Source organism: Dipodomys ordii, unplaced genomic scaffold (genome assembly GCF_000151885.1).
Source record: "Dipodomys ordii isolate 6190 unplaced genomic scaffold, Dord_2.0 Scaffold51, whole genome shotgun sequence".
Taxonomy (NCBI): Eukaryota; Metazoa; Chordata; class Mammalia; order Rodentia; family Heteromyidae; genus Dipodomys; species Dipodomys ordii.
Genome location: NW_012267267.1, coordinates 9,458,304 through 9,471,597, shown reverse-complemented (window position 1 = coordinate 9,471,597; position 13,294 = coordinate 9,458,304). Strand labels below are relative to the sequence as shown.

General features: G+C 35.5%; 1 protein-coding gene across 1 annotated transcript in view; it reads left to right on the top strand.

Annotated features, from left to right (window-relative positions):
• Ankrd13c (ankyrin repeat domain 13C) overlaps window positions 1-13,294 on the top strand; it is a 64,082-nt gene that overhangs the window by 28,165 nt on the left and 22,623 nt on the right. The window contains exons 5-9 of the mRNA XM_013020507.1: window positions 806-813; window positions 1,601-1,646; window positions 4,810-4,876; window positions 6,662-6,806; window positions 9,798-9,929. Of these exons, the coding sequence (XP_012875961.1) occupies window positions 806-813; window positions 1,601-1,646; window positions 4,810-4,876; window positions 6,662-6,806; window positions 9,798-9,929 (398 nt within the window). The remainder of the gene's footprint in view (window positions 1-805; window positions 814-1,600; window positions 1,647-4,809; window positions 4,877-6,661; window positions 6,807-9,797; window positions 9,930-13,294) is intronic.

The following is a 13,294-nucleotide window of genomic DNA, read 5'->3' as shown; positions in this document are numbered from 1 at the left end:
GTGAAAATACTGTACAGAGGGGTTACAATTGCATGGGCAGGATAATGCGTACATTTCTTACCAAGCATTGCAGCCTCCTCCTTTGTTTACCCTTCACATCATATAGTTTAATTCTTGCTACTTAGCATCAATAAATGGTAAAATATATGTTTAAATTCAGCAGTGATTGAAATAACATTTTTGTTATTATAATGTATAAGTGAAGCAGAAGTACTCATTTTCTTTGAACTGGAATTTAAAGGTTTATTAGTTTTAACAAATGAGATGTGATCTAGGAAGAAAGGAGGTAAGTTAAAATGAATGGAAGGAAATAAATTTCCATGTTTGGAATGGAAGATTACAAATAACTGAAGCTGTTGTTACTAGGAGCAGGTTACATTTTCTTATATAATTTAATACACTTTTTTGTCTGCCTTATCTTACAGTTGTAAGAAATGTGTGTTGACACAGAAAGGGAGAGATTTGTTTTGTATTATTATTTCTTCCTGTTTTTTTAACTCAGTACTGGGGCTTGAATTCAGGATCTTGACCTCTCAGGTTTTTTTCATGGTTGGTGCTCTGTCTTCGGAACCATACCTCCTTTCCTTTTCCTCTTTTTTGATGACTGAAAGAATGGGAAAAAGACCTTTTATGCAATGGTAACAGTTTGCCTATTCTTCGGACTGCTTTAATAGTATTTTTTGGTCTAGAGAAGTATAGAAAGAATACAAAAAATATTTTGTTTTCAGTGATTTCTGATATTAACATTCAATTTTTTTCAGTGTTTAAAATAGGAAAGATTAATTTGTTGCTGTGTTTTTTGCAGTTTCACTGGTAATTAATCATTTTTTCAGTCATTTTGGTATGTAGCTTTTGTGAAATAAAATTTCTTGCCGGGTGCTGGTGGCTCACACCTATAATCCTAGCTACTCAGGAGGCTGAGATCTGAGGATCATCATTCAAAGCCAGCCTGGGCAGGGAAGTCTGAGACTCATCCACCACCAGAAGCCCAGAAGTGGCACTGTGGCCCAAAAGTGGTAGAGAGCTAACCTTGAGTTAAAAGCTCAGGGACAGTGCCCAGGCCCCAAGTTCAAGCCCACAACTGGCCAAAACAAAACAAAATTCTCCATAGATCGTATATGATGATCCATTTTGGAGTTAGTAACTTATATTTTGTCTTCATATTAAAATTAATTTCTGTTGCAATGGACTTTTTTTTTCAAGCATTTCAATATAAACAATATTTCTGATAATTTTAAAGTTAATTATTTAAAAGATAATGCCTGTTACTATTTTGGTTATTCTAAGAAGAGTATTGATATAAATTTAACTTACCAGCTTAAAATATATTCATATGTTATTAAAATATTCTTATAAGTTCTGCAGTGGAGGGTATTTTCTTTTGTAATTAAGTTTTGGCAGTGTATGCTATTGTAATGCCTCAAGAAGTAGTCATATTTTGATACTTTTCTGTTTTTTAAACTCTACAAACATAATATTAGTTTTTTTTATTATTTTTGTTCTTGTTGATAGACTTTCAATGATATTAATTATTAATAAGCAGGTATAAGAACTATTACTTTAAAATGGATTTTGTAATTTTTCACATTTCATTTTTCAGCTAGGTGACTTTTATCTAGAACTTCACTGGGATTTTCAAAGCTGGGGTAAGAGTGCTTCATTTTACTATAAAATACATGTTTATACATGGAGAAATTTTTTTTTCAGTAGACTTTAGTAATTAAATAACTCCAAGTCAGATTGATCTACAGACTGAGTATATTTTTCCTCATCTGCAGAGACTCCAGTCCTGCTTGGTGATCCTAAATTGGGTGTGTCTTGTATGTGTTGACTCTTAACTGGTTGTTTTCATAATTGTGGTTTGAATTCTAAAATAGTCCATTTGTCTTGTTGAACAAAATATATTTAAAAGACAATTCCATTATATGAAGAGATACTACGAATACATGTAATAACTATTGAATTGGGATTGTAGTTACATTTACAAGTAATGCATTATAAATGTTGCGTATTCAGATGTATGATGTAACCCTGAGCTGAGGTTTTTGTCAAAAGTCTTCTTTCATTGAGATCAGGTAGAACATCTGTTTCATTGTTGAAAAGGATATTAGTGATTGAAGGTCAAAACTGTACCAGATAGATCTATAAATTTAAATTAAGGCCATTTACTTCTACATGTTCTAGATACATTGAATTGCAAAATACATAATCTCTATTACTAGATTTGATAAGCAAACTTTTTTTTATGGACTTTTGAGATGTTACTTCCTCCTGTAACCCATATTATTATTTAAAAAGCAAGCCAGAAATTAGAAGTAGCCAAAATATATTTATAACAAGGCAAGTTCAACTTTGTGACCTTAGAGCACATTATTCTTTTTTTCATTCTGTTGTTAATTTTTACTTTACATAGAAACTAACTTTTGATTGAATAGTAACTTCGAATGCAACTGAACTGCCCAAGTCTGCTATGTTAGGTATAGAAAAATTTTAAATGGGAGTTGGATGTAGTCATTTCAATTTTTTTTTTTTGGGGGGTCCGGTCATGGGGCCTGCCTGAACTCTGGGCCTGCGCGCTGTCCCTCAGCTCTTCAGCTCAAGGCTAGTGCTCTACCACTTGAGCCACAGCGCCACTTCTGGCTTTTTTCTTTTTGCTTATGTGGTGCTGAGGAATGGAACCCAGGGCCTCATGCATGCAAGGCAAGCGCTCTACCACTGAGCCACTTTCCCAGCCCCTCATTTCAATTATTTAGTATAGAAAATCCTGAGCGTCAGGGTTTTTTCTTTTCTTTCTTTTTTTAAAATTATTGTTGGGTCAGTCCAGGGGTTTGAACTCAGGCCCTGGGCACTATTAAAACTTTTTTGCTCAAGGCTAGAGTTGTACCCACTTGAGCCAGCTTTTTGGTGTTTAATTGCAGATTAGTGTTTCACAAACTTTCCTGCCTGGGCTGCATTTGAATTTTCAGATCTCAGTACCTAGGATTACAGCTGTGAGCCACCAACATTTGGTTTATTTATTTTTCATCTTAAAAATGGAATAATAGTAACTATATAATCTCTTGCAAGGCTCCTTTTGGTATGTATGAAATGAATTATTTTGGAAGGATGCTTCTTCTGCATTGTTAAGTATTCATAATAAAACTTCAAATTTAGTATTATATATTCAGTTTCTAAATTGACAAACTTATGTTTTTATTTCTTTCTGGTTATCCTCAGAATATTCATTCCTGTATTTGTGATTGTTTTATGATATAGATAGAAAACTCTAGGCTTAGAAACTCTTTGTTTTTATTTTATTTTATTTTGTCTGCCCTAGGGCTTGAATTCAGGTTCTGGGTGCTGTCCCTGAGCTTTTTTGCTAAAGATTAGCCCTCTGTCACGTGAGCCTCTTTTCCAACTTTTTGGTATTTAATTGGAGGTGAAAGTTTCCTGGACTTTCCTCTGCATAGGCTGGCTTCAAGCCATGATCCTTATCTCTCAGCCTCCTTCTCCCAGCTTTTTTTTTTTTTTCCTCTCCTGGTCATGGGACTTGACCTCAGAGTCTGGACACTGTCCTTGTGCTTTGTCACTCAAGGCTAATGTTCTGCCATTTTGAGCCACAGTACCACTTCTGGGCTTCTAAGTTAATTGTAGCTAAGAGTCTGGCAGGCTTTCCTGTCAGTGCTGGCTTTAAACCACAATCCTTAGAATCTCAACCTCCTGAATAGCTAGCCTTACAAGGCATGAGCCACTGGCTCTTGACATCCTTTACCAATTTTTTTTTTTTTTGGTCGGTTGTGGCGCCTGAACTCTGGGCCTGGGCGCTGCCTCTCAGCTCTTCAGCTCAAGGCTAGTGCTCTACCACTTGAGCCACAGCACCATTTCCGACTTTTTCTGCTTATGTGGTGCTGAGCAATCGAACCCAGGGCTTCATGCATGGAAGGCAAGCACTCTACCACTGAGCTACCTTCCCAGCCCCCCTTCACCAATTTTTTAAATAGTGAATTTTGAAATATAAATGTGGCAGCTTACATATGTAGAAATGCAATTTAGGTGCACACATACATGTGAAGTATGGTCTTAATTAAGAATTTTGAACTTCATGTTTTCTTTTTTTAGTTTACTTAAAGTCTGCCTATGATGGAGATGTATTCATCTACAGAATAACTTCTGCTTACTAAAACAGAAGATATTAATACAAAAATCAGAATTTGACTTATGATATGGATATGAGTTATATAAAACTTGGAGTGAAGAAAGCTGTAGATAAATAGTATGACTTACGTTTTATAGATTATGAACCTGAGGCACAATGAGCTTAAACAACTAAGGCACATATTTTACATCTAACTTAATTTCCATTGGCTTGTTTCAGTGATTTGTGTACAGTTTACATTACCTTTTGTCTGTTTCTGGGAATTCTATTTAAGGAATACATCAGATAGTTCCAGGTTCCTCTGCGTCCCTATTTAGGAGTGTTCAATTATCATATGGCACTGATGATTCATGTATAATAAATATTATATGATGATACAAAGTGGCATTAGATTAACTTTATTACTTTTTTAGTTTGTTAACTATGTTTTTGGGTGAAGTTAGAATAAAATAACCTGAAATTACCCTTAAGTAGCATAAAGTTATTTAATATTGCTTTATATGTCATAATTATTTCAAAGTGGAAAAATACTATTTTGCAGGAATTGGTTATAATTTGATGGATTAGTGAGATGCTTTTGCTACTCTTAAAAAGTAGTTAAACTTTTTGAAGGCTTGTAAATGTTTCAGCATTATAGGTAATTTTTAAAAACAATTTTGTTTTTAAATATACAGTGCCTTTACTTTCCCGAATTCTGCCTTCTGATGCATGTAAAATATACAAACAAGGTATCAATATCAGGTAAGGTAGTTTGATTTTTTATTTCTTAAGCAACTGAGAATTGAAGTATAGAGAAAATTTTTCTTACAATTTTTGTGCTTAATAACTTAAACATTCCACTCATTTGAGACATATAAAGGAGTCACAGATAATAAAATCTTGGCTGGGGTTGGGAAGGTGGCTCAGTGGTAGAGTGCTTGCCTTGCATGCCTGAGGCCCTGGGTTCGATTCCTCAGCACCACATAAGCAAAAAGAAAAAAGCCAAAGTGGTGCTATGGCTCAAGTGGTAGAGCACTAGTGCCTTGAGCTGAAGAGCTGAGGGACAGTGCCCAGGCCCAGAGTTCAGGCCCCACGACCAGACCCCCTCCCAAAAAAAAATAAATAAAATATTGGCTGAAGTAAACTATTTTTGTTTAGTTGCAGTACATTTAGTAGAAGATTGCAATTCAATACTTAGAAGACTTAGGATGGTCACCTCTTTGATCCTAGATTAAGAAAACTAAAATCAGCTTTAAAAGTGTTCAGTGAAATGGACAGATAACTAAAAAAATAAATGGATGAACTCAGGTATGGATAAATAGAAACAAGAAAGAAGAAGAGATGGAGAAAAGGCAAGAATTGGGTCGGTCTTAGATATCCCTTGTAACTTAATCTAGGATCATATGCATATATGGATCTGAGTCAAAATTGGAATTAAAAAAACCAAGAATGTGATCCATATTGTTCTACCCAGCTAAATACTCTTCTGAAATAGTAACATGGTATCAGATCAAAGAAAGTTAGTTCTTTTCTTTTTCTATACCTTTATTGAGTGTCTACAGTATGGAATGGTCAGAAAAAAGGCACAGTAAAGGAAATATGTTAACAATGGGAAAACTTATTATTTTCCTTGCTGAATAAATGAAGTATATTCAGAAAAGTATAATGCAGATAAAATAGACATGGATGGGTAAAGTTTAATTTTTTTTTTTGTTATAGTAAAGGTGATGTACAGGGCTAGGAATGTGGCTTAGTGGTAGACTGCTTGCCTAGCATGCATGAAACCCTGGGTTCAGTTCCTCAGTACCACATAAACAGAAAAAGCTGGAAGTAGTGCTGGGGTTTAAGTGGTAGAGTGCTAGCCTTGAGCACAGAGAGGCTCAGGGACAGTGCCCAGGTCCTGAGTTCAAGCCCCAGGACTAACAAAAAAATCTATACTCACATAAAGGTCATGTACAGAGGGGTTACAGTTACATAAAAAAATGTTATCTCTTCCCTTTCACTATCCCAATTATTATTATTTTTTATTTCTTCTTCTTATTTTTTGGGGGGTCCAGTTGTGGGGCCTGAACTCTGGGCTTGGGTTCTGTCCCTCAGCTCTTCAGCTCAAGGCTAGTGCTCTACCACTTGAGCCACAGCGCCACTTCCAGCTTTTTTCTTTTTGCTTATGTGGTGCTGAGGAATGGAACCCAGGGCCTCATGCATGCAAGGCAAGCGCTCTACCACTGAGCCACCTTCCCAGCCCCTATCCCAATTATTTTTCCCTTCCATGCCCACTCACAAGTTGTATAGTTCATTTTCTACATGGTGTCTAGTGATACCATTACTACATTTATTCAGCCTTTGTCCCTCCATTTCTCTGCCTCCACTTCCCTTCTAAAGACAAACAAAACGCAAACAGCAAGAACACAACAAAAGTCTTGTTTCCATTTCCTGGAATAAATTTAGTTTTTATAAATTTAAATTTGAAATATGGTAGCATCTTAGTTGGCTTAATTGTTACTGAAGTTTTATCATGGTTTTATGTTTCTCACCAATCATTCACAGGCTTGACACAACTCTTATAGACTTTACTGACATGAAGTGCCAACGAGGGGATTTGAGCTTCATTTTCAATGGGGATGCGGCACCCTCTGAATCTTTTGTAGTATTAGACAATGAACAAAAAGTTTATCAGCGGATACATCATGAGGTGAGTAATCACTATTTCTCAAAATGGTTTAAAAAAAAGTAAGTATATTTAGCCAACTCTCCATGTAATTTCTGTGTGTATGTGTTTATTTATTGTGGGGCTTGAACTCTGGGCAGACCTAGTGTTCTTCCTTAGCTTTTTCACTCAAGACTGGCACTCTCCCATTTGGGCCACACCTCCACTTCTGGCTTTTTGCTGTTTAATTGGAGATTAGTCTTCCAGACTTCCCTGCCTGTGCTGGCTTTGTATAAATCATCAGATCTCAGAGCTACTTAATGTTCTTAAAGAAATTTAAGAATTTAACATTTCTTTAAGAACATTAAGTATGGTTGAGAAGGTTTATTCTCAAAGCTTTAACATCCTTACTTCTAGTGCCCTACCTCCCCATTTTTTTCTATTATATGGTTATTATCCTGACCAGTCTATTGAGTTGTTCAGAATTTGCTGATTATCTCCTAGATCAGTGAACCTCAGCTTTTGTTCTCATTTGTAGTTTCATTTCTTGGAAATACATCTACTATTTAGTGTATTACGTTTGCTATTTTCAGCATTGTTGACCTTTATCTCCTTAATAGGAACACTCTTTTTTTTTTTTTTTTGGTCGTTCATGGGGCTTAAACTCTGGGCTTAGGTACTGTCCCTGCGCTCTTCAGCTCAAGGCCAGTGCTCTATTGCTTGAGCCACAGCACCACTTCTGGCTTTCTAGTGGTTTATTGGAGGTAAGAGTCTCATGGGCTTGCCTGCAAGGGTAGCTTTGAACCGTGATCCTCAGATCTCAGCCTCCTGACTAGCACCACTGGCTAATATGAACATTCTTTTGGCTCTTTAGCCATTCTTTTTACTCCTTGTCTTTGCCTAGCATTTATTTTTCTCCCTTTCAAAGTACATTTTTTACCTTTGTTTCCTTTCCTCACTATAAACCAAAGTAAATTTTTATAGTATCTGTATGTTATTGTAGTGCTACAGTATTTTTTAATTTTTTTTGGGAGAGAGAGGTGTCTTTTGTCTTCTGTGTTGTCCAAGCTAGCCTGGCTCCTAGTTTGTGTCATGATTTTTAAACAAGACTCTTGATTTGATCAAAAGTAATTTAGGTGACTTGATCTTATATGTTTATTTGATTTTCCTTTTCTTGATCCGTTCTTTTCTCATTTCTTTCGTTCCTTTGATTCTCAAAACATTTATCAAGGACCTAATATATTCTAGGCACTGGTTGGTGCTTTTAGAAAACTGTTTGGATGGTTTGTATTTGCAGTATAAATTGATTGTTAACATATACCAAAAATTAATGCCAGAATATTAGGATTATAATCTAAGTACTCTGTTTCCTCATAAGATAATCAGTCAAATAAGATAGTTTTTGTATTTTACAGGTAAGATAATTGAGATTTATAGATGTTAAATGACAGCTTCAAGATCACATAGCTAGCATGTAAAATGAATTGGAAGATTGTGATTGGTGACATAAGTTTAAATTTTTAAGTATAAGGATGGAGTTCTTTTTTGTGTATGAGAAATTTTTACGGTTATTTATTTGAGGGGTGGGGAAGATATTAGGATAGTGTCATAAATGATTAAGAAACTATGACATAATTTTCAAGGATTGTTAGAAGTTGTCAGTGATGTCAGATGAGTGAATTAAGATGAAGAAAAGCTTAAGGTTGAGTGTAGTGATGCTGGCTTGAAGAATGGATTATGGTGGTGGCACTTGGTAGATTGGGGATGTTTGGATAAATGTTTAGGATTTCAAGTAATATTTATTTTGAGTCCATTGCTAAAATTAGTATATTTACTTCCAACTATGTTTTGTTTTTGGTTGGTCATGGGGCTTGAACTCTGAGCCTGATCACTGTCCCTCAGCTCTTCAGCTCAAGGCTAGTGCTCTACCATTTTAGCTACAGCACCACTTCTGGTTTTCTGAGTGGTTTATTGGAGATAAGAGTTTTAGGGACTTTCCTGCCTGGGCTGTCTTTGAATCTCATTCTTAGATCTCAGCCTCCTGAGTAGGTAGGATTACAGGCGTGTGCTACCAGTACCCAGCTTCAACTACGTTTTTAGTAGACTTTTATTAAGCATTTGCTCCTTAGTAACTCAGTTCTTGAAATTGTCATTTTCTTCAGATTTACCTTGGATAGTAGTTGCCCTTTTCCCATTTCTCCTTTCTTTCTTTTGCTCATTTTTTCCCTCTGCTTATCTTTGAAATACTGATACGCTCTTTTTTGAGTTCTTATTTTTAAAAACCTCAGAACATTCTTCTGTAAGTTCCTCCTATATAGGCTAATGATTCACAAATACATATATTTTAGGTAGTTCAAGGTGGAGACCTATCTGTTTTTATATGGGTAGATAGTGCATGTTTCCCAAGTACTTTAAAATTGCCTCATTTAAAACTTCACTCATTTTCCTGTCATACTATTGTTTTCCTTCCTTTGGTGAATGTTACCATTTTCTTAACTCAGATACTTGGGAGTAATTTTTAACCATCCTTTCTCATCATCATATTTCCTATTTAAAAAAGACATTTGGTCATTTATCTTTCATTGATGTTTTGTAATTATCTTTTAAAAAATTTGTAGTTGAACATAATATAAACATTCAGTATTTTATGTAATCTTTCTGGATGCTTTCGTACATATTTCTAAAAGATTAAAATTAAAGTTAAACAACATGAGACAGGCATATTCTTAGAGAAATGCTTTAAAAATTATACACTATAGTAATTGGTAGCACTATTTTAATTATATATCTATAATGTAAAAATTCTGAGTTTCATGCTTCCAAAGATTCATAATTGGTTATAATTATAATCTGTCAGAGAAGATACTAGATAACAAAGTTTAATCATCTAGTTTGTTTTTTAGTACTTCACATTATTTGGAAGTCTTTTTTACTTTTCCAATATGTGACATTGTAGTTGGTAATGTATTCATATATAGCAGTAATAATCTTTTGAAGAAAACCTAGATTCTTTTATTTTTATACCCCCCCCTTTAGGAATCAGAGATGGAAACAGAAGAAGAAGTTGACATTTTAATGAGCAGTGATATTTATTCTGCAACTTTATCAACCAAATCAATTTCTTTCACACGTGCCCAAACTGGATGGCTTTTTCGAGAAGACAAAACAGTATGTGTAATCAAGATTTTTAAAAATTTGAATCTAATATTATCAAAATAATATCTTGGAGATGCAGGAATATGTGACAAGTATGTTAGTGCATACAGTGATCCCAGAACTCGGAAAGCTGAGGCAGCACAAATGAGAATTGTAGGACAACTTTTCTATACATTGAATTCTAAGCCAACCTGGGGTACATAGGAGATCCTGTCTCAGAAGAGAGAGAAGGGGAAAGAGAGAGGAGAAAGAAAAAGGAGAGGAGAGGGAAGAGAGAAAAGAAAGAGAGAGAAGGAAGAGAGAAGAGGAAAAAGGAGAGAGAGGTGAGGGAAGAGAGAAAAGAGAGAAGAGAGAGAAGGAAGAAACAAAAAAAGAAAGATAGAAAAGAAGACAAAAAAAAGGGAGAAAAAGAGAAGGATATATTTCTCTTTGATTCCAGATTGGAGTCCAAATTGTATTTGTTTATAGAGTTGGAATCTTGGAGAAACCAGCAGAACCAGTTCAATTTATTTGAATTTTGTATGGAAAGTTTCATATTATAAAGAGAATAAGATTTTCACATGATTTCATTGCATTTCCAATCTTTTGTTTTAAAGAAGTCCACAAAAAGAGGTAAACTTGATTTCATTTTCTAGGCCTTTTTTTCCCCCCTACTATTAGACTTTTTTTTTTTTTTTTTGGGCAGTCCTGGGGCTTGAACTCAGGTCCTGGCATTGTTGCTGAGCTGCTTTTGCTCAAGACTAGCACTCTAGCACTTGAACTGCTTAGCACCACTTCTGGCTTTTTCTGTTTTATGTGGTACTAAGGAATTGGACCCAGGGCTTCATGTGTGCTAGGGAAGTACTCTACCCCTAAGCCACATTCCTGTCCACCTGCTGTGCCCCTCCCCATACTATTAGACTTCTAAGTCACTAGTTTTTAGTGTTCTCTACAAACTGAAATCAGTCTTACGTTTTTATACTATTATTGAATTAAATCTCTAGAAGTTTCCTTGTTAGTGAATTACAAATTCTTGCCATAATTCCCATTGCATGTTGTCAGTAAGAGGTTGTAGAAGACTGTTCAAGAATATACTTCAAATTTTTTTTTTTTAACTGGTGAAATAAAGCATAGAATCCCAGGAGGCTGAGGCAGGAAGATCAGTTGCAAATTTCCTTTTTTTTTGGTGCTGGAGTTGAACTCGTAAATAGGTGATCGATTTAAGCCATCCTCTCTCTAGCCCTGTTTTGCTTTAGTAATTTTTCAGGTAGGGTCTTATATTTTTGTCAAGGGCTGGCCTCAGACTATCATCTTTCTACTTACACTTCCCATTTAATTGGTATTGTAGAGAAACTGCTACCATGCCTGGCTTGTTTGCTAAGATGGAACTTTTCCTTTTTTGTCTGGGTTGGCCCTGAATTCCCCCAGTCTCTATCTCCTCAGTAGAGAATATAGGCATGAGCCCAGTGGTCAATTATATACTTCAGTCCTGGGCTACATAGCCAGATCCTGTGTCACCATCCCCATATACATTTTGAAAAGTTAACTTATTAACTACGTATTATATATTGTTACTATTTACTGTAAGTTTTGAATAAAATGTGCATTTTTAAATTTAAGAACTACAGGTAGGGGACAGATTAACTGCTTTTAAAATTTGTATTTTTTATTACATATAGTAAAAATGAGCATGTTTGCATTAAAAAGGCAAACATTTTCAGAATTCCCTGAGAAACAATGAGAGATAGAAATGATAGAGGGAAGGGAGAGAAGGGAAAAGAGGGAGATAACTGTTTTAAAGAAGTTGGCTCGGGGCTGGGAAGGAAGTTCAGTGGTAGAGCACTTGCCTTGCATGCTCAAGGCCCTGGGTTTGATTCCTCAGCACCACATAAGAAAAAAGCCGGAAGTGGTGCTGTGGCTCAAGTGGTAGAGCGCTAGCCTTAAGCTGAAGAGCTGAGGGACAGCACCTAGGCTCAGAGTTCAGGCCCCACGACCGGACCCAAAAAAAAAAAAAAAAGTTGGCTCATCTAATTGTGGAGATTGACAACCCTAATATATTTATAACAGTGTAGCCGGCTAGAAATTTGAAAAATAGTCTAGAGTCAGATGTCCAGAGGCTACACTTAGGACTTTTATATTGTGTTGGAGACAATTGTTTTTCCTTTTGGAAACCTCCGTTTGACTTAACATCTTCAGTTAAGTTAATTGGATGATACCCAGCCATATTATGGAAGGTAATCTGCTTTACCAAAAATCTATTGATTGTTATTTACATATATAAAATAGCTTCTAGAATTTCAACCAACACCTAAGTACCTTAGCCTACCCAAGTTGGTATTAAGTCATCAGACAGATTTACCCACTCTAGTCTTCCTTGACTACTACCTACAACCCTAGAACCCCTTGCCAGAGGTTCTGTTTGTATCTCCTCCAGACCTTTTAAAACATTTTCTATACATGAATAGGATACATAGTTTTTTTATGTTAGTTTTTTTGTTTTGATATTTCTTAATGAGGTGTCATAATTGTTTATAGTGTTCTGCAACTGGCTCTTTTCATTCTTTAGTGTTAGAGAAGCCATTCTGTACCATTACCTGTAGATTATTTTATTCTTTATCGACTGCATAACATTCCACACTATGGCTTTAGCCTGTCTAACCAAACTTACTTTTGGAAACTTAAATAATTAGCACTATTTGTTGTTTTCTACCATTATAAATGATGCTGTGTTTACTGTCCTTTAACATGCATTTGGCTAGATGATGAGGAATATACTTTTAAAATTTTTACTGATATGGTAATTTACATGTAATAAATGCTTTTGCATTGTATGGTTTCAAAACCTGTTATCACCTAGCCACAAATAAATTGGAACTGTGACTTCTAGACTCATCAATTTTCCTCTCTAAGCCTATTTGGCAACAAATGGCATTTAAGATTCCAGGTTGTGGAATCCCTCATAGCAATCCATTTGTTGCTTTGAAGTCTTATTTGTCTGTACTCTGTTCTTCTGGACAGCATTAGACGGATCACTTGAAGAGAAGATAAAATTGAAACTGCTATTCATCTAGTGCTACTGCTAAGCAGCTCAAAGCTCTTGAACAGCGTCTAGGTGATCTCCTTAAATCTTTGACAGGTAAGGAGGGAGTCAGTATGCTTATGGTTCCCATTTTGTAGGTAGAAACTAGTGCACATGCTTTGCTTTTTAGTAATACTTCTGTAAGGATGCCACTGAAGCTAGGTGAAAACTAAGTTACCTACATGTAAGGTAGTGGGAAGCTTGTATTAGCTGTTTTTCTGAAGCTAGGTGGAAACTTAAGTCACTACATGTAGGTAGAATTGGGAAGCTTGTTTTTGCTGTTTTTCTTTATCTTTTTTCTCCCCTTCCCTTCCCTTCC